The 21595-nt window shown below is 48.2% G+C and overlaps 1 protein-coding gene across 5 annotated transcripts in view; it reads left to right on the plus strand.

The window, feature by feature from the left end:
- ARID1A (AT-rich interaction domain 1A) overlaps positions 1-17585 on the plus strand; it is a 68099-nt gene extending 50514 nt beyond the window's left edge. Inside the window, exons 5-20 of one of the 5 annotated variants that reach the window (XM_065930141.1) lie at positions 173-413; positions 683-775; positions 1329-1496; positions 2194-2506; positions 3849-3994; positions 4083-4192; positions 5383-5592; positions 8231-8438; positions 9541-9673; positions 9844-10019; positions 10346-10496; positions 10583-10717; positions 10801-10897; positions 11368-12259; positions 12621-12751; positions 14504-17585. In XM_065930141.1, coding sequence (XP_065786213.1) covers positions 173-413; positions 683-775; positions 1329-1496; positions 2194-2506; positions 3849-3994; positions 4083-4192; positions 5383-5592; positions 8231-8438; positions 9541-9673; positions 9844-10019; positions 10346-10496; positions 10583-10717; positions 10801-10897; positions 11368-12259; positions 12621-12751; positions 14504-16234 — 4935 coding nt within the window. In that variant the 3' untranslated portion in view covers positions 16235-17585. The remainder of the gene's footprint in view (positions 1-172; positions 414-682; positions 776-1328; positions 1497-2193; positions 2507-3848; positions 3995-4082; positions 4193-5382; positions 5593-8230; positions 8439-9540; positions 9674-9843; positions 10020-10345; positions 10497-10582; positions 10718-10800; positions 10898-11367; positions 12260-12620; positions 12752-14503) is intronic. The other 4 variants (XM_065930143.1, XM_065930142.1, XM_065930144.1 and 1 more) reach the window with 4 other exon arrangements.
- Positions 17586-21595: the final 4010 nt, after the last annotated feature.

Here is a 21595-nt window from a genome sequence, read left to right on the forward strand (position 1 = left end):
CCTTAATAGAGAGTTTGCTGTATGTAAGCTCTAGTATCATGAGTACATAAATGTGTGCCGTGTATTTACTTTGGGCTGTTTAAGGAAAATGTTAATCATGTAGTAGGATTGTTGAACAAAGAATCTTTCTCCCTCAAAATTGCTAATCCATATCCTTGTGTATATGTTCCAGGATCTGTCTGGTTCAATAGATGATCTCCCCATGGGGACAGAAGGAGCTCTGAGCCCTGGAGTGAGCACGTCAGGGATTTCCAGCAGCCAAGGGGAGCAGAGCAATCCAGCTCAGTCCCCCTTCTCTCCCCACACCTCCCCTCACCTGCCCGGCATCCGAGGCCCCTCCCCGTCCCCGGTTGGCTCTCCTGCCAGTGTTGCTCAGTCTCGCTCAGGACCACTCTCGCCTGCTGCAGTGCCAGGTACCTTCAAGTGCTGGCCTTTGGGGAGAGGGAGAGAGGACTGCTGTGTCCCCCGCATGGTATCAGGGAGTCCCAGCCTTCCACTGGCTGAGAGGGTCCCTTCAGCCTTTGAAGAAAGGAGGCGGGAGCCCCTTTGCCAGATCCTCCGGTGTATGTGATCCTGGGAGGTTCTTGGCTCTTCCCAGAAGCCATTTGCACTTCGAACTTAACCTGCTGACGAGGATTTCCAGGTTTAGCCGTGACTGGCTTACTTCTTTCTCTCTCTGGAGCAGGCAGCCAGATGCCACCTCGGCCACCCAGTGGCCAGTCGGACAGCATCATGCATCCTTCTATGAACCAATCAAGCATTGCCCAAGATCGAGGTGAGAGCCTGGGCTTCAAGGGAGAGGGGTGGAGGGCAGAGGCGGACCTTTGATCGATTATCTCTGGAACAGCTTTTGGAGAACTTTATGACCGTGAAGCTTAAGACAATCTCAGCAGCAGGTTGTGAAGTTAGGTTGGGCTTGGCCATCTTGGTGGCTCCAGAAATACGTTCCCCTACAGCTGTTTTTTGTTGGTTGTGTGTTTTGATGAATTACCCCTCCATTGTGCCTAATTTGGTTAGCAAATACTAAATACTCAGCATCAAATCTTTACCCTGTAAATCCTACAGCGTTTTTCAGGGATTTGGGGCAGGGGTCATTGCCTTTTTTTTTTTTCCCAAACCTCCATTTAGTAGAGACAGTTGGCATGCCCTGGGTTAATGACTATGTCACTTTTGAGGGTGCCTAAAAGAGCACATAATTATACAGCAAATAAGAGACTTCTTGTAAGTATTTGCTGAAGAAAATGTAGATGGTGAAGTCGTAGGATAAGGGAGAGCATTCGTTCCCATGGTGCTGAGGTAATAACAGTGTGGACACTACCCACAAACAGGTTACATGCAGAGGAACCCCCAGATGCCCCAGTACAGTTCCCCCCAGCCCGGGTCAGCCTTATCTCCACGTCAGCCTTCCGGAGGACAGATGCACACAGGCATGGGCTCCTACCAGCAGAACTCCATGGGGAGCTATGGTCCCCAGGGGAGTCAGTACGGCCCACAGGGTGAGTATACTACCCAGGTAGGAGTACATGGGGGTGAGACTAGAAGAGAGTTCCTTGTTTGATATGCTGCTGTCTGGGTTATAGGAGTAGAACTACGTTTGCCTTAAATCCACCCAGGCCAGGCCTTAAAGGAGAGCAGGACTGCCATCATGGGAAAGTTCTTGAATCTCTCTGAGCCTGTTTCATCTGTAAAATGGGATAGGGTAATTTAGCCCAAGACAGAGCACAGACACCTAGTAAGTGGTAGTTATTGGTTATTAATTTTTAGTTTTTAGTAAATTAGTCCCAATAGAATAGATCTTTGCTCAAAATCAGCCCTAGATGGATCTCAAGCTGAATTTCTTAGACAGAGCATGGAAGATGAGTGTGTAGAAAGGGGAGAATTCCGGGGGTTGAAGGACCTGGCTAGCAGCAGAGCCAGCCTTGCCCTGTGCTGTGCTGTCTTTAAGATGAGGGGCAACTGGGGCCTGGCTTTATACACTCCTGCCACACCCTTCTTACTTTTTTTTTTTTTAATGGACTATGAGGTTTTGTTGTTGTTTTTTTTAAAGAGATCATGAAATTGGTCTCTTTCCAGACCAAATATTGAATGATTCCCATTGTTTATGTCTTTAGAATTTTAGAGTTGAGTGTTATTGAGTGAGTTGCCAGTGAGTCACTAACCAGGTCTCTGTTTCTTCTCTCCTTCCCCTCCTAGGAGGCTACCCCAGGCAGCCAAACTATAATGCCTTGCCCAATGCTAACTACCCCAGTGCAGGCATGGCTGGAAGCATGAACCCTATGGGTGCTGGAGGTCAGATGCATGGGCAGCCTGGCATCCCACCTTATGGCACACTCCCTCCCGGGAGGATGAGTCACGCCTCCATGGGCAACCGGCCTTATGGCCCTAACATGGCCAATATGCCACCTCAGGTTGGGTCAGGGATGTGTCCCCCTCCCGGGGGCATGAACCGGAAAACTCAAGAAACTGCTGTCGCCATGCATGTTGCTGCCAACTCTATCCAAAACAGGTAAGACCTGGGAAGTGAAGAGGGAGGGTAGCAGTGCAAGGAAAGCATTTCATCTAATTGTGAGGCGAGCATTTAATCTAATTGCAGAGTCGTTTAGATCGTTGAGATACTTCTGGACCTAAACCATGTTATCTTGGTAAATAGGCATTTTATAGAGAGCGCTTTAGAAAACCGGGTTTCTTTACATTGAAAAAGACAGCAGAAGTGCTGACTTGTAAGCATCTTAGATTGGTATCAGATATCATATGTAAAGAAATTTATAAAGTATACATTACTTTTCCTAGTAAAATAGGTCTTCGGAGATTATTTCTTCTGCCAGTCTAGCTTCTTGGTTTCCAAAAATATTTTTAATGATGCACATGATTTAGGTCTGTGGTGTGGGAAATGGAGGATGGTAAGGTTGTGGTTTGCCATTTCTCTTACTCTTCTGTGTGGTCCTTTGTATTTGACTCTGATGCAAAAATGCAGAAGGCTCGTGTGATTTGGTTTATGACTTCAGCATTCATCTCTTCCTTGGCCACTGGCTTCAGCGACCATGATTCTACTGTTTCTGAAGGCTCTGTCTGTGTACCCCATTGCTGATGCTGACAGTTCTTAAAGTGACTCTTAACTGGGATGTTGGTGAACAAAGGTAGAATAGGGTAATTGAATAAAGAGAGGTGGTTTTGGTAGTACTTTAGGATGATAGAAACACAGAGTTTGCAGTAGGCCCATCAAGGAAGAACCCAAAGGGGTGTTCCCTGGTGGCCTAGTGGTTGGGATTCTGGCTCTCACTGCCATGGCCCAAGTTTAATACCTGGTCAGGGAACTGCAATCCCACAAGCTGTGCAGCGTGGCCAAAAATAAATAAAATTAAGGTGTTTCGGGTTTTTTTTTTTTTTTTTTTTTTTTTTTTGAGGTGTAGTTAAAAATACACAGCCCTCCAGGTGCTATGCTGTGAGTTTGGATGGGGTGACGTGACAGCGTAATAAAACTGAGCATTTAATCTAGGCCTTTTGCCATAGTGAGGGCCCTTAAATGGAAGCACAGCTTGACTTTGGAGATGCATTAAAGGGAGGCAGTATTTAAGAGACACAGTAAGACTCCATTCTTCAAGGAGTGCATCCTTTAAAATTGAGCGATGATTTCGTTTTGGTAGCTTAAACCCTCTTAGAATTTTCTGTGGGTGGTAGAAAATAAGAATATCTATGTGCATGGTTGTAGTTTGTGGGACCCATAAGACTTTCCCTTGTAAGCCTCCCTAGATGATCTTGGCTCACACAGCCCTGTTTACCTCAAGTCCTAATTTGAAAGCTTAGTGTCTCTAACTCTTGTCTCTCACACTCTGCATCTTCTTCCTTAGGCCACCCGGCTACCCCAATATGAATCAAGGGGGCATAATGGGAACTGGACCTCCCTATGGACAGGGGATTAATAGTATGGCTGGCATGATCAACCCTCAGGGACCCCCATATCCCATGGGTGGAACCATGGCCAACAATTCAGCAGGTAAGTCATAAGCATTGCTCACCCCAGGGATTTCTTCCAGAATGGTCTTCGTGTCACAAACCCATCTGACTTTTCTCTTCTTTTGTAGGGATGGCAGCCAGCCCAGAGATGATGGGTCTTGGGGATGTCAAGTTAACTCCAGCCTCCAAAATGAACAACAAGGCAGATGGGACACCCAAGACAGAATCGAAATCCAAGGTAATGGCTTATATCTTGACTCCTCAACTTTCTGTCCCATCCTTTCAGTGATAGGAAGGAAAAAGAAGAGAGGGTGATTAGATTCCAGCCTTTTATATGACACCGACTAGATAATCTTGGCAAAGGGTGCTGTTACCTCTTCTTAACCATGAAGGGTCCCAGGATAATCATTCATTGAATTAGGTTTGAGTTAGCCCAAGAAGTCCTAATGTAAATAACATAGCGTTCTCATGGCTGTCTGATATGGAGGAAGTGCCAGCCCAGCAGAGGAGAATTCTCTATGCTGTACTCTCTGAAGCTGTGACCCCTGTTCTTATGCACTGATAGATGACGTATGTCATGGGTGACTGGTTGTTGTCTTCCTGGACCTTACTCAGAACAGCAGGAATGGTTGGTGCCCTATGTTCTATAAAGGGGGAGAAGAGGCGGGGGGTGGTTTGGGTCCTTGACCTCTCTCAGATTGGTCCTGGGTGTGCTCTCTGTTGGGCTGTGTGGCATTCTGGGGACCTGCTCAGTATTTGAGTCATTTAAAATATTTCTGCCCTTCGTCATACCTCATTTTCCCTACCTTATAAAGTAGGGGAAATAACAATCATAGCTGCCACCTCTTGTGGACGTTCACCTCTGGCTTCCAGACCCTTTTAGTCATCCTCATGTCTTGGATAGTCATCCAAAGCCATTCAAGCAGAACCATTCCTTTCTTGAGAAGAGGAAAAGTTCCTTTTCATTTTAGTCTATTGTCTCAAGGTCATATTTTGAGTTTCTTGAGTTCTCTGAAATGTCTGTAAAAGTGTGTCCAGGCTCCTAGGTAGCAGTGTGGGTGTATTAGTGACACTGATGTCAGGTGGACAAGGGTTTGACTCGCAGTCCTGCTACTGAAACACTAGGAGATCTTAGGCAGGGCCTCCTTGGTGCCTGCAGCCTTACCTTTTAAGAGAAGGATAATTTGTAATACCTAATCTGTAAAGGCCTCTGGCACAGCACTCAATACCTAATGTATAGGCAGGGTTAGCTTTGTTTCTTTGCAGGAAGGTCTAGCTCCCTTCTGGTTTTTGTGAAGGCAGGGCAGATGTTAGTGACCACCCCAGAATAAGAAGCTTTACTGCTGCCCTAATCAAGGGGCTTCTGAGACCCCTAGCATAGGCTTTGAATCTGACCAGTTCCTATGAATCTTGACCTGCCCCTTCCAGAAATCCAGTTCTTCTACTACAACCAATGAGAAGATCACCAAGTTGTATGAGCTGGGTGGTGAGCCTGAGAGGAAGATGTGGGTGGACCGTTATCTGGCCTTCACGGAGGAGAAGGCCATGGGCATGACAAATCTGCCTGCTGTGGGTAGGAAGCCTCTGGACCTGTACCGCCTCTATGTGTCTGTGAAGGAAATTGGTGGATTGACTCAGGTGAGTGCCTGGCACTTGGCTTCCCCTGTGGTTTCAACAAGCCTTTCTGTAGGTACTCAGTGGCCTCACTGGTGCCATGCCTCCCACAGGCACATCACCCTCCCCTGCTCTCTGAGCCACATACTGACAGGCCAGGGAGCTCAGGCCTTCCAGAAGACACGGCCACGGGAGGAGGCTGAGATCTCCATTGGTAGCGTGAAGTATTAGCCTTAACTTACATGTGCCCAGAGTCCCCCTGAGTTGCAAAACAGGGCAAGTCTATGAGCATTCTGATTCCATGGCAGGCAGTTTGGAGTATGAGACAAGGGCAAGATTCAGAGAGGGGTCTGGTTTTTAATTCTTTCTTAGCCACTTACAACCTAAGTGACCTTAATCAAGGTGTATAACCACTCCGAACCTTCATTTTTCTTATTTGTAACGTAGGGACAGTGTGTATCCTGCTAGACTGTTGAAAGCTAGGGATAATCAAACAAAACTTGGAGCAAGATTTCTGCCACGTAAATTGGTCTACAGGATGGTACAAGGGAAGCCAGAATAGTTGCTGATCCTTTCATTCTAGAAAGCTTCTGAGTGGAGATGGGGACTTCAGGATCTATTAAATAGAAATAGTTTATGAAGGAAGAAGTAGGTGGGAAATTGTGTTTAGTTACTCTGTATGGGAGACTTAAATGAATGGATTAATCTCCACTAGAAACCCGAACTGAACACCACCCTGAGCCTTGCGCCTGCCCTGATAGCTTAAATCTTTATTTTATACTCAGCCCAGGAGTCAAACAGGTGAGGCAACACTGGCAGACAGCCCATTGTGTCTTGCAAACTTTCTTTCTATGTATGTTCTGTAGTCATCATACCAGGAGCTTGCTATTGGATCTGAATGTGCAGCTGAGCTCAGGGGGATGCATAGTGGGAAGGGGTGGACTCCAAATCTTCTAAATCAGAAGAGGAAAACAGCTGTCACCAGCAGAAGAGAAAATGATTGGAATGAAGCCAACCAACAGTCAGTTATGAATTCCTTCTCCCTCAGGCTTTATTCCCCTCCCTCACAAAAGGAAAACAAAATAAAACAAGACACGTGCACACTGCCACATAGCCAGCGTGGGAAGCAGAGCCCCAGCAGGCCTCTGAGGTGACCCGGGTTCAGTACTGCCATTCTCCCTGGTGTTGAGCTCTCATAGTCAGGGCACTCCTGCCTGTAGAGAAAAGGGGCGTTGGGTTAGGTTTGGCATACTTTTTGATTGCATGGGCTTCTGGATTCACCAGACCTAAAGTGAGGTATCGAGGGAATCCCAAAGCCCAGGGGTCTGTCTTCCAGTTTCCAAAAGGTTGCCAGCCTTTTAGATGCTGTGATGTGATTGAACTCTAAAGACAGTTCAGAGAAGATAGAGTGCTGTTATGAGTTAGGTTGTGAAGGCTCCAAGAAGGCAAAAGATGAGTCCTGAGCTCTTCTGAAGGATTGATAGGGTCTGGGTCAAGGGAGGAGCTGTTCCAGTTGACTGGCCCTGATAGCATGAAGATGGGAAAGGGTCTGGAATATACCCTACCAATGCCACCTCCAGCCTTCCAAGTCTCAGCTCAGACATTGCCTGCTCTAGGAAGTGCTCCTGGTCATCACCCCTCCATCTAGACTGTTCCTTTCTTTGCTTCCTTATCACTCTTGTCTCTGGTGTCACAGGTACCAGATCAGCAGGTGTCAAAACATTTTGAACTCCCTGTGGATTGGGACTGGAAAGTCGGTGTTTGTAGCCCTTGAGAGACAGGCTTATTACATGGTGGATGAATAAACATAAGAATACCTCAAGGGGAATTCCCTGGTGGTCCAGTAGTTAGACGCTGCCACTGCAGGGGACGCAGGATCGTGCCCCGGTTGGGGAACTAAGATCCTGCATGTTGTGCAGCGCAGCCAAAAAACAATTACATGAAGAAGGAATCCTGCCTCGCTAAAGCAGACAGACTAATTGTAGGGATGGGAAACAGTGTGTTCTGAAGCTGAGGAAAGGAAGCAGAGCTCTAGACTGGTCTCTGGGAAGGTAAAAAAGAAGTCATGGGGCCTGAAGCATCTCCTGGACAGTCAAGACAGTGACTGCTGAGGGCAAGGGGCTTGTAGTCATACGTCACTGAGATGCGGGAGCAGGGACACAAGAATGTCAAATTTGCAAGAAGCCCTACACTGAGAGAAAAAAAAAAATCATATGAAAACCCCCAGTTTGACAAAGTAAGTCAGGCAGGGTGGTTGTTGATATTGCCACACATCTCCATTTTATAAAATGTTAGTGTTTATCAGTGAATGTAAAATATGATTTGGATCTGATGGTGCTTTGCACATCATTTTTCAGCAGTACACTTGTGTAACGCAAAGCCCATACCTTCTGAATTCTGATCTCTAATAGTGATGTAAAGTTCACCCTATTTAGAATAAGCGCTGTCTGACAGTTGCAGTGATCTGTGGATAAAACCTGCTGAGGGTAGAGGGATTAATGTTGGCTGTATACTATCCACCAAGCAGGATTAACTTCTGTGGTTAACTGAGAACTGTGATTTCACAAGATGAGTACTTGGTCGGTCGCCTGACGGGGTTCGGGGTATGTGGGCAAGAAGACCAGATGGAAGATGCACCCCGACTCTTCTGGTTGTTGTACAGGTCAACAAGAACAAGAAGTGGCGGGAACTTGCGACCAACCTCAATGTCGGCACCTCAAGCAGTGCTGCCAGCTCCTTGAAAAAGCAGTACATCCAGTGTCTCTATGCCTTTGAGTGCAAGATCGAACGGGGAGAAGATCCTCCCCCAGACATCTTTGCAGCTGCTGATTCCAAGAAGTCCCAGCCCAAGATCCAGCCTCCCTCGCCTGGTAAGGATGGGGTGAGCAGCCTCACCAAGGCTCACCCTGCAGGAGTAGCATTCCAGGACCCAGGCTCCTCATTCAGCAGTGGCCGCCACCAGGGATGTGTGCTCTGTCCTGTCCTACCACAGAGTGTAACAGGTTGGCAGACTGAAGAGCAGGCGGTGGCGACTCCCTTGGGAGGTAGTTTGCAGCAACCCTTAAGTTTAAATTTTCATTGTGCACCTGGCGCCTTGCCAAATGTTTGTAAACTAGTGAGTGGGAGGGACACTGAACAAGTCAGGAAATCTGACAAATAGCAGTGAGGCAGGCCATCTGGGAGCCTTGGCCCACTGATGTCAGTGCCTTAGAATGCAGCTCAGACTAGAGCCCTGAATTCCCCAGGGAGCTGTGGTGGTAGTGAATGGGAAGGAGGGGGTGGGGTGGGAATATGAATGGAGCGCCTCTGCCCACCCTCCTTTCTGAGAGGAGGATGGGGCCTGGACTGGCATGGTGAGGGAGGAAGGCCAGGGCCCCTAGAAGGTGGGTGTGAACACATGTGCCCTGGGGTTGACCTCGGAGGGTGTAAGCTGTGCCTGAGATGACTCATCAGCTGGGGAGGCCCAAGCCGCGGGGTATCTGCTGCTGAGAATGGTAACTAATGGAAGCGTTAATTACTGGTACTTGCGTGCTCATCAGCTTCAGGGAACATTCAAACTGCTGGGTGACATTGGGTTAGATGTTTGAGAATAGGAGTTCCTAGGTTCCTACAGTGCTGTGCAGGTTTGGAGTAAGAGGGAACCTCGCCACCCAGCTTTGTGTACCAGCATTACAAGGTATGATAGGTTAGACAGGGTCCTTGGGGAAGTAAAGAAGAGGAGTTGGGAATCTGACAGAGACTCACGTCATCACCAGCATGCTAATGGTCTCCAAACCTGAACAGCAGTGAGAAGCGATGGAACCCTCAAATTCCCTTCTTTATTACTGGCCTTGCCGATCTCCTGCTGAGAAGGCTGATTTAGGTTTTAAAGAACCCTAGTTCTAGCCTTTTTAGTGTTCCTCTTCAAAGAGATCCTGGGGCATTTGTGTTTCTGTGAGAGTTTTCCTGCTCATCCTGTATCGCTGTCCACAGCAGGATCAGGGTCGATGCAGGGGCCACAGACGCCTCAGTCAACCAGCAGCTCCATGGCAGAAGGAGGAGACCTGAAGCCACCAACTCCAGCATCCACGCCACACAGCCAGATCCCCCCCTTGCCAGGCATGAGGTAAGGCCAGGAGCAGGGCCAGGCGGCCTGGGGGATCCTGGACAGAGTACATGAGCTCCTGTGTAGCCCAGGGTGTGTTCCTGCTCTGTCCAGCCAGTGACTCCCAAGTGCCTTGCATTATTGGAGGAATTGCTTTATTTAGGGTTTAATTGGCTCCCTTCACTCTTGAGTAGGAGCAATTCAGTCGGGATCCAGGATGCCTTTCCTGATGGAAGTGACCCCACATTCCAGAAGCGGAATTCCATGACTCCAAACCCTGGGTACCAGCCCAGCATGAATACCTCCGACATGATGGGGCGCATGTCCTACGAGCCAAATAAGGATCCTTACGGCAGCATGAGGAAAGGTGACCGACTGCTGTTGGCCTTCTGTCATTGAGGACAGGGCCAGGGCATGGGGGCATTTGAGTAGTTTAAGGTTCTTGTTGCTCGTCACGCCATCCCCTTCATCCTCCTTTCTTGTCGTCTTCTCCCTGGGCTCACACATCATCCTTATCAAGTACATGTTCTTTGCCGGTTGGGGCCTTTCTAGATCTCTGTTTCAAACCAGTCAGGAAAACAGTTGGAACAGACCTGAACTCTGAAGCGGGTCTGGGCCTTTGGGGCAGGCGAGGGAGAGGTTGCCCAGCCTGCTGACCCACCAGTTACTCACTGCCTCCCCTTTTGCTCTCAGCTCCGGGGAGCGATCCCTTCATGTCCTCAGGTCAGGGCCCCAACGGCGGGATGGGAGACCCCTACAGTCGAGCTGCCGGCCCTGGGCTGGGAAATGTGGCAATGGGACCGCGACAGCACTATCCCTATGGAGGTCCTTATGACAGAGTGAGGTAAGCACGTCCCCCCGCCCCCACCCTGTCCCACCCCAACACCCCACAGCTATCATGGACCAACCTGCTCTTCCGATTTTGTTTAGGACGGAGCCTGGCTTAGGACCCGAGGGAAACATGGGCACTGGGGCCCCGCAGCCGAATCTCATGCCTTCCAACCCAGACTCGGGGATGTATTCTCCCAGCCGTTACCCGCCGCAGCAGCAGCAGCAGCAGCAACGGTAAGTAAAGCCTGGTCGCCGCGCTGCTGTGACTCAGGCTTCCCCACTCCCACCCTGATTGTCCGCTTCTCTCCTGCCCACAGACATGATTCCTATGGCAATCAGTTCTCCGCTCAAGGCACCCCTTCCGGCAGCCCCTTCCCCAGCCAGCAGACCACAATGTATCAGCAGCAGCAGCAGGTGAGGAGGGCCGTGGGTGGGCTGATCCACAGGTTCCCCCCCAGAGCCAGTTAGCAGGCCGAGTTGAGAAGTCCCTTCAGATTGCTTGGCGTTCTTCTCCCACCCCGACAGCCGGTTTTGTGTGAAGAGTCGAGCCTTCAGTCTCTTCTTCCCTGTTTGGGGTCTAGGCCCATCTCCAGTGCTCCATGAGGGTTAGGGTATTTTGTATTTTGACTTTTGAACCTTTCTACATTTTTCTGCTTAGAGCAAGGGAGAACCAGAGGGAATAGAGAATGATTCTTGCTTTCAGAAGGAGCTTCAAAAGATAACTCATAAAGGTGGCTCCTTTGTTCCCGTGGAGTTGCTGTCCTCTCTCCTAGAGGGGCAGAAGTAAGCCCAGCACGTTGTCTGGTGTTGCATCTTGGCAGCTGTGGTCTTGCGTCCCTGAGTGCAGAGTGTTAACTTTCTCTCTGCTTCTGTCCCCGTCTTAGAATTACAAGCGGCCGATGGATGGCACCTACGGCCCTCCTGCCAAGCGGCACGAAGGGGAGATGTACAGCGTGCCGTACAGCGCGGGGCAGGGGCAGCCCCAGCAGCAGCAGCTGCCCCCCGCCCAGCCCCCGCCTGCCAACCAGCAGCAAGCTGCTCAGCCTCCCCCTCAGCAGGACGTGTACAACCAGTACGGCAACACCTATCCTGCCACTGCCGCCGCTGCTACTGAGCGCCGACCAGCAGGCGGCCCCCAGAACCAGTTTCCATTCCAGTTTGGCCGGGACCGTGTCTCAGCACCCCCTGGCTCCAGTACCCAGCAGAACATGCCACCACAGATGATGGGCGGCCCCATACAGGCATCGGCTGAGGTTGCCCAGCAAGGCACCATGTGGCAGGGGCGCAATGACATGACCTACAACTACGCCAACAGGCAGAGCACGGGCTCGGCCCCGCAAGGCCCCGCCTATCATGGCGTGAACCGAACAGATGAAATGCTGCACACGGATCAGAGGGCCAACCATGAAGGCCCGTGGCCTTCCCATGGCACACGCCAGCCCCCCTATGGTCCTTCTGCCCCCGTGCCCCCTATGACAAGGCCCCCTCCAGCCAACTACCAGCCCCCACCAAGCATGCAGAATCACATTCCTCAGGTATCCAGCCCCGCTCCCCTGCCCCGGCCAATGGAGAACCGCACCTCTCCAAGCAAGTCTCCATTCCTGCACTCTGGGATGAAGATGCAGAAGGCAGGGCCCCCAGTACCCGCCTCGCACATAGCACCTGCTCCTGTGCAGCCCCCTATGATTCGGCGGGACATCACCTTCCCACCTGGCTCTGTTGAAGCCACGCAGCCTGTGTTGAAGCAGAGGCGGCGGCTCACAATGAAAGACATTGGTAAGGAGACCTCCTTGATTGGGTTGCTTAATCTGCCTCTTTACATCTGGTTCAGTGTTCTGTCTCCATCCTGATGTTCTGGATGAGTTAAAATCTGATCCAGTGTTGACTAAAATAGAGCCAAGGAACTTTGAGTGAGGAAGAAAGCAGCCGATGTCAGGCTTTACTAAAGGAATTGCCATGCAGTGATGTCTAAGCGAGCCTAGAAGCCACGAGGGGCAGATGTGTGTCCTCTCCCAGATGGGAAGTGCCTCTCACCATGTGTTCTCTTCAGAGTAGCCTGACTAATGAGCCAGCTCGGGGTGGGGGGCCTCCTGCCAACCTGGGCATGGTGGATGGACGACGTGGAGGTTTATTTCAGGAACCCCGGAGGCATGGCGGGTAATGATGTCCCTCAAGTCTGGGCTGCTGGCAGAGAGCACGTGGGCATTAGACACCATTAACATCCTGCTGTACGATGACAACAGCATCATGACTTTCAACCTCAGTCAGGTGAGTCCAGGTGCTGGGGGAGACCGGGAGGGCCTGGGGTCTTCTTAAAGGGAAATTACGCCCTCCCTGGCCAATGGTCTCCTTTATTTCACTTGTTCTTTTGATATTTTCTATGCCGATACTTTGCCACTGGCTATAGGCCTGATAATTCGTGTTAGTCAATTAGGACTGACTTCAAAGGGAGTTTGGGGGAAGATTCTTGGTATTGGTAAGAAGGGCAGATTCTGCTGATGTCAATGAGGACACCATATTTTCTAGACCAAAAAGAACCTGGGGTCTCTATCCATGAACCTGTGGTCTCTGTCTGTGGGCAGAGCTGTTTCTTTATTTTCACTTTCTTTCTTCACCCACTCTGAATAGTTGAAGTCTTTATTGACAACCATTTTTCCTAAGATGTAGAATGGAAAGTGTGAAGAGGTGTACATTGTGGGGCAGCAGGGGAGGTTAACACAGAGATGGCTTTCCAAATTCCAAACCTTCTCTCCACAGACATGTAGCTGGAGTTTTCTCAGCTAGGAAGAGGTTCTTCTGCACCACCCTACTCTTTGTTTTGATCATCCTCGGTACCTTCCAACCCATCCATCAAGGAATTGACTAGCAGGGCAGTGTTAACTAATAGTTGCGTTTACCGGGCCCTCGCTTCATGCGAGGTCCTTCAGCGGGGCAGTGTTACTGACAGTTGTGTTTACCTCGCCCTCGATTTGTGCGAGGTCCTTCGTGTTTCCTTTTGTGTCATCCTCCCTGTAGCCATCTGAGCAGATGTGGCTGCTTAGAGATAAGTAAATAGGCTCAGAGTCTTATTTTTGCCCAGGTTCACACAGCTGTTAGCAGTCTTTCTGAATCCAAAGCCTGCTTCCCATGAGAAAGAAAGGAACAAATATTGATTGAGCAATTTCCATAAGCCAAGCACTTGACGTATTCCATTTAGACCTCAGAACAACTCTATGAAATTTAGGAGTTTGCATCATTTTCAGTGCAAAGATAGGAAAGCTACAGCTCAGAATTTTAAATCACACAGATAGTTCCTGGAAAAGCCAGAATTCAAACCTGGTTCCTTCTTGAAGTCTAAAGCCCTATTTTTTCCTTTCAGTTATACTCTTCAGCCAGAGATTAATCTGACTGGATTAATGTTTTCTGCTAGGCGTAGGAAATAGTCTGTACAGGATCTAAGCTGTAAAGTTGTACCAGCTTGGGAGCATTGTTTAGAGAGCATAAGCCTCATCCCATTTACTGTGTTATGTGATACACAGAGGTCCAGCCTCCTGGAAAGTTAGGGAGCTTGGGGAACAGAGTAGACGAACACCTGTCCAGCCTGCCTTGTGCTGGAAGGCATCATCCCAGCATGCCTAGCCTTGGGCTCCACTTCAGTGGAATGTAGAGAGTGTCCTAGAGGGACAATGGCAGTGACCAACAGGTAGGAAACTGAGCCTGGTGAAGAAAAGCAGAAATTGGTTGAGAAAGGTGAGGTGGAGCAGAGTGCAGAGTTGCTGGTCAGCATGTCCATCTGCAGAGGCAGGATTCTGTGAAGACTGGGCTGAAGGAAGAACTTTGTGCTAGGCAGAGGAGAATTTAAACAACTTGCTTTGTGAACAGCCTTTGGGAAAGGAGAACCCTGACTCTGCCAGTGATACAGATGTGTTATCTGGAAGGGAAGAAGGAAGGTTAGGTAGAAGACCTTGGCAGGCCTCTCAAGTCAAGAATTCTCTTAGCCACTTTTCTCCCTTAATTTAGTTCCTGTTCTTTCTCTTTTAGCTCCCAGGGCTGCTCGAACTCCTTGTGGAATATTTCCGACGTTGCCTGATAGAGATCTTTGGCATTTTAAAGGAGTATGAGGTGGGTGACCCAGGACAGAGAACACTATTGGACCCTGGGAGATTCAGCAAAGCGTCTAGTCCAGCCCCTGTGGAGGGGGAGGAGGAGGAAGACCTTCTAGATCCCAAACTAGAGGAGGAAGAAGAGGAGGAAGTCATTGAAAATGATGAGGAGATGGCCTTTTCGGGCAAGGACAAAGCAGCCTCAGAGAATAGTGAGGAGAAACTGATTAGTAAGTTTGACAAGCTTCCAGTAAAGATCGTGCAGAAGAATGACCCGTTTGTGGTGGACTGCTCAGATAAGCTTGGGCGCGTGCAGGAGTTTGACAGCGGCCTGCTGCACTGGCGGATTGGTGGGGGCGACACCACTGAGCATATCCAGACCCACTTTGAGAGCAAGACAGAGCTGCTGCCTTCCCGGCCTCATGTGCCCTGCCCACCAGCCCCTCGGAAGTATGTCACAGCGGTAGAGGGAACACCAGGGACAACAGAGCAGGAGGGCCCCCCGCCTGATGGCCCTCCAGAAAAACGGATCACGGCCACTATGGATGACATGTTGTCCACAAGGTCTAGCACACTGGCCGAGGAGGGAGCTAAGAGTGTAGAGGCCGCCAAGGAAAGCAGCAAGTTTCCATTCGGCATCAGCCCAGCACAGAGCCATCGGAACATCAAGATCCTAGAGGATGAACCCCACAGTAAAGATGAGACCCCACTGTGTACCCTTCTGGACTGGCAGGATTCCCTTGCCAAACGCTGCATCTGTGTCTCCAACACCATCCGAAGCCTGTCGTTTGTGCCAGGTAACGACTTTGAGATGTCCAAACACCCGGGGCTGCTGCTGATCCTGGGCAAGCTGATCCTTCTGCACCACAAGCACCCAGAACGGAAGCAGGCACCACTAACTTATGAGAAGGAGGAGGAGCAGGACCAAGGGGTGAGCTGCAACAAAGTGGAGTGGTGGTGGGACTGCTTGGAGATGCTTCGGGAAAACACCTTGGTCACGCTTGCCAACATCTCGGGGCAGTTGGACCTCTCCCCGTACCCCGAGAGCATTTGCCTGCCTGTCCTGGACGGACTCCTGCACTGGGCAGTCTGCCCTTCAGCTGAAGCCCAGGACCCCTTCTCCACCCTGGGCCCCAACGCCGTCCTCTCCCCCCAGAGACTGGTCTTGGAAACCCTCAGCAAACTCAGCATCCAGGACAACAATGTGGACCTGATCCTGGCCACGCCCCCCTTCAGCCGCCTGGAGAAGTTGTATAGCACCATGGTGCGCTTCCTCAGTGACCGAAAGAACCCCGTGTGCCGGGAGATGGCTGTAGTACTGCTGGCCAACCTGGCACAGGGCGACAGCCTGGCAGCCCGCGCCATCGCAGTGCAGAAGGGCAGCATCGGCAACCTCCTGGGCTTCCTGGAGGACAGCCTTGCTGCCACACAGTTCCAGCAGAGCCAGGCCAGCCTGCTCCACATGCAGAACCCGCCCTTTGAGCCAACTAGTGTGGACATGATGCGACGGGCTGCCCGTGCGCTGCTGGCCCTGGCCAAGGTGGACGAGAACCACTCGGAGTTCACGCTGTATGAGTCACGGCTGTTGGACATCTCGGTATCACCGCTGATGAACTCGTTGGTTTCACAAGTCATTTGTGATGTACTGTTTTTGATTGGCCAGTCATGACAGCCGTGGGACACCTCCCTCCCCGTGTGTGTGTGCGTGTGTGGAGAACTTAGAAACTGACTGTTGCCCTTTATTTATGCAAAACCACCTCAGAATCCAGTTTACCCTGTGCTGTCCAGCTTCTCCCCGGGAAAAGAAGTCTCTCTTATTTCCTCTTTCCTCCCCCTTCTCGCCCCTTCTTCACCCTCACCTTTCTATTCCCTGTCCTCACTTTACTCCCCTCAGGACCCTGCCCTCTTTGAAAAGACAAAGCTCTGCCTACATAGAAGACTTTTTTTATTTTAACCAAAGTTACTGTCGTTTACAGTGAGTTTGGGGAAAAAAAAATAAAATAAAAATGGCTTTCCCGGTCCTTGCATCAAGGGGAGGCCGCATTTCATAACTGTTTTTAATGGTTAAAAAAAAAAAAGGAAAAAAAGTACAAAAAAAAACCCTGAAGGACAAAAAAGGTGACTGCTGAACTGTGTGTGGTTTATTGCTGTACATTCACAATCTTGCAGGAACCGAGAAGTTGGCAGTTGTGGACAGACCCTGTCCGCTGGAGAGGCCTGTGCAGTAGCGTGTAGACCCTTCATGTACTGTACTGTACACCTGATACTGTAAACATACTGTAATAATAACGTCTCACACGGAAACAAGAGAAACGCTGGGTCAGCAGCAAGCTGTAGTTTTTAAAAATGTTTTTAGTTAAACGTTGAGGAGAAAAAAAAAAAAAAGGCTTTTCCCCCAAAGTATCATGTGTGAACCTACAACACCCTGACCTCTTTCTCTCCTCCTTGATTGTATGAATAACCCTGAGATCACCTCTTAGAACTGGTTTTAACCTTTAGCTGCAGCGGCTGCGCTGCCACGTGTGTATATATATGATGTTGTACATTGCACATACCCTTGGATCCCCACAGTTTGGTCCCCCTCCCAGGTACCCCTTTATAGTATGACGAGTTAACGAGTTGGTGACCTGCACAAAGCGAGACACAGCTATTTAATCTCTTGCCAGACATCGCCCCTCTTGGTGTGATGCTGTACAGGTCTCTGTAAAAAGTCCTTGCTGTCTCAGCAGCCAATCAACTTATAGTTTATTTTTTCTGGGTTTTTGTTTTTGTTTTTGTTTTCTTTCTAATCGAGGTGTGAAAAAGTTCTAGGTTCAGTTGAAGTTCCTGATGAAGAAACACAATTGAGATTTTTTCAGTGATAAAATCTGCATATTTGTATTTCAAACAATGTAGCTAAAACTTGATGTAAATTCCTCCTTTTTTCCTTTTTTGGCTTAATGAATATCATTTATTCAGTATGAAATCTTTATACTATATGTTCCACGTGTTAAGAATAAATGTACATTAAATCTTGGTAAGACGTTTGTGAGGCTTTTTATTTTCAAACTGTTTAAAATCTTGACCTTTTAGGGCTTGGGGGAACTCGTCTTGTTCTTGCAGATCTCCCATGGTATGTATGCTCTCTCCCTAAATGGTGACATCCTGGCCCCTGTCATTTCTGTACCATATTCCACTTGACCTTCCACAGTGTAAGTCTGAATTTAAGAAAGCTCTGTAGCCCACTAGGCTGCTCTGTCCACAGGATTTCCCAGGCAAGAATACTGGAGTGGGTTGCCATTTCCTTTTCCAGTGGATCTTCCCGACCTGGGGAATCAAACCTGTGTCTCCTGCATTGGCAGGTGGATTCTTTACCACTGAACCACCAGAGAAACCCAAATTACTAGCCTCTTGAAATAAAGTGGGTTTAAGTAGCCAAAGAAAGTAATGATACTCCAGAAAAAGAAACCTTTTGGAAATAGTTGGCAGAGAGAGTATCTCTCTTCCTTTTTTTTTAGAAATACTTCCCCAGACCAGCTCTCTCCCCTGATTCCAGATTAAAGCATTCAGCTGTCTTCTTGACACCTCTGCTTGGAAATTCAGTCTGAACATGCCTAAAAAGCCCTGTCTTCCCCTAGAAGCCTCAGGAAATGGCAACTCCATCGCTTGGCCAAAGACATCCTTGATTCCTTTCATGTCCCCGTCCAGGTTGTTGGTACCCTTCAAAAAATAATCCTCAGTCCAGCTGCTATCTCTGTAGTTCAAGAAACCATCTTGTCTTTCTTAAACTTTTAAAATATCCTCCAAACTGGCCTCCCTGCCTCTGTTTTGCCTGGTGTTTGAATCTATTCTCAACATAGCAGCCAAATGCTCCCATTAAAATCTAAGAATCTAAGATCAAAATCCTTCAATGCTTCAGCCTTACTCTGAATAAAAGTCCAGATCCTTATAATGATCTATGTGGCCCTCAGTTATCTATCTTGCAGTTACCTTTTTGGTTTCCTCTTCTCTCTTCCCCATTCATATTCCACCATACAGAGCCATTTCCACCTTGGGACCTTTGCACTTACTGTTCCCTCTGTCTAGAAACTTTTGCCAGATAACTGCATAGCTAAAGTCCTTGTCTTTTTTGAGTCTTTGCTCAAATGTCTCAGTGAGTCTTTCCCTGCCTATCTTATTTAAAATAATTTGGGACTTCCCTGGTGTTCCAGTGGTTAAGACTCTGCTTCCATTGCAAGGGGGTGTGGGTTTCCATCGCTGCGGGAAGTTCCACATGCCGCGCCATATGACCAAAAAAAAGCAACCTGTTCCCCTGCCTCATTTCCCTTTTCTGCTGGATTTTTCTTTATAGCACTTGTTACCATCAGACTTATTGTATATTGTACTTAGCTATTGTCTTCCACTGTAATTAATGTAAGTTCTCTGAGGGCAGGAAGTTTATTAGGTTCCTTGCTATATTCCTGTCCTACAGAACAACCTGGCACATTGTAGCCACTTACTAAGTAGTTGTTGAATGAAATGGTAGATGTTGGCCAGACACAGTTACTTTAAAAGGTTAATGTTGCAATATATAGCTTCTCTCTTGACTGACTTCCTTAAGGACACAATGGAGCAACCAAAAGCAGTATCAGAAAATGCTATCATCATGGACATTTAAAGTGAAACTTGAAACAACAGCTTTCTATTGAGTACCTACTTGTGTACCAGACATAGTAGGGCAAATAATTCCCCAACAGTTCTGTACCTGTGAGGTAAGTAGTCTGGCTCCCATTTGACAGTTGAGAAAAGGAGCTTCTTTGAACTCACACACAAAGGCCCATGACTCCAAGTCCCATGTTCTTAATACACCCTCCACCTCCTTCCTGGGTTGAAGGACAACCAGGAGTAACTGGATCTAGTTGCGGAGCACAGCAGGCAAGATTTGGTTTTTGTTGTGTTTAGCATGAGGTAAAATTGTTCCATTCATTTAAATCAAGTGTTTGTCAAACTAAGTGTAGTTGTTAATATTTGGGTCAGGGACAGGAATGAATTTCTATATTTCTCCATTGAGAGAGGGGAAATAGAGACAACTGGCTAATGTTTGTCAAGCTGCCTTCCTAGAACTCTCTGGGAAAAAAACTAAATGGCAAACTTTTCATATCTATATTTTGGCAAGTAATACCACTAATGGATATTTTTGCTCTGGGCCTCTGAAACTCGTTTCTAGTCAAGAAAGTGCATTTCTGGGCTGTGTGTGGAACATTACCTAGGAGTTTGGTTTCCTGGGTTCCTTTCATCTGCTCTCCTGCAATGCAGGAGGAGCCTAGCCTGGTCTCCAGTTTCTGACTGAAGTTACCACATGCAGAAAGAACTGGTGGCCACTGAGCTGTGAGTAATTTGCTTTGGAGAAGTAAATAGAACCTAGCCAGTGGAGAACCCAGGGGTGTGGCCAGTAGTTCTTTCCCAGGCTCCTCCCTCCCCACCCCCCAAATGACCTTAACCTTCTTTCATAACTGGAGAGCTGCCAAGTCCAGCCTAAACAATACTCTCAACCTCATTGGCTCTTTCGCCCTGCAGCCACTACCACCCCCAAGTGGCTAAGGCCCTTTCCACTAGGCCTCTTTGTGGGGTCAAGGCTTTCTAACTACTGAAAGGCAAACACCAAAGGGTGAAAAATATCTAATATCCATGGCCTTTAAAGGATCAGCATTTGACTGCTGAAATTGAGAGGAGGGTGGGGTCTTTGTCGCAGGGTGGATGGGCATCCTCAAGTGATACATATGGCAAGGCCAAAAAGGATGCTTCTGGTGGTGGCACCCATAATTTCAAGATGGATTTTAGCGTCATCCAGCATCCTTGAAAACTTCCAATAAATGCCCACAAAAAGAATCCACATGAAAAGAAGTAGCATAAAGTTCTGGTAAGGCACATCTGCCTGTCATCACAGGCATTAGCACTGCCTGCTAACAGTTGGCAGATCAGAGGCCAGTGTGGTCACTTTTGTCCCATAATGGCATGCCCTCAAAACCAAGATCAGCATCAGCTACTCCATCCTTCCCATAGGATTGTCTTGTCCGACTCTTGTGAAGGAAGTTTAGTTCTCATGGAACACTCGCTTCCTTTGAGCAACCTGACAACTTCTTCTCTCTAGCTACCTTGCTTTGCTCTGCCATCACATTTGGAGATGGCCTTGGCCGTCTCTCAGTAATTTTGTCTCTAGACACTCCATGGTCCTAATCCTATGGAAACTACCAAACTTCCTTCACATCGTCAATGGGAAAATCACTTGCTCCCCTTTTTGTTCAGGGAGTTGTAACAGCCCAACTTTATCGAGCAATTTGTGCCAAGCACTATAAAATCCTTGTAATAAATGATACCATCATGGATTATGATGTCTACCTTCTTTGTGAATTGTATCTTTTATCACTAAAAATAATTCACCTTTGTTTCATTTAAAGATTAATTTAAAAAGGATACCATCATCTCCATGAGGACAAGGACCGTGTCTGTCTTGCTTCAGTGTTATGTTCTCATCCTCATTACATAGTAGTCCTATTTTGTTGAGTAAATCAAAAGGTAAAATTGGAATTTAATGAAGGAAATAGTAGGTAGGAACTGTTAAGACTTGGTCTTCCCTATGTAGAATTTTCAATATAGCCCATAAAGACCCATAGTTGAGTGAAAAAAGGAAGAGAGGGAAAGAGGTAAACCTGAGAAAGATTTAAAATAGTGTGGGGTGGTTAAAAAAAAACCAAACAGCCAGGGAGGTTTTTAATTCAAATCCCACCTCTGTCACTAGCTGTGTAACTTCAGAACTGGTCACTTTCACCCTAGCCTCAGTTTCCTCATCCATAAAGTGCAGGTTAAACAAACAGATTTATTCACTAGATCCTTACTGAGTACACACAATATGCAAGGTACTAAGTGCTGGAAACACCTTGGTGAACAAGGCCCCTTTCCCCCCACAGCACTTACATTCCATAAGAGGAAAACAAGACAATGAAATAATCCATGGACAGGACAACCAGGTGATCATAAATGCCATAAAGAGAGCAGAATTAGGGTGGTGGGA

The sequence above is a fragment of the Muntiacus reevesi genome, chromosome 3 (genome assembly GCF_963930625.1).
Source record: "Muntiacus reevesi chromosome 3, mMunRee1.1, whole genome shotgun sequence".
Taxonomy (NCBI): Eukaryota; Metazoa; Chordata; class Mammalia; order Artiodactyla; family Cervidae; genus Muntiacus; species Muntiacus reevesi.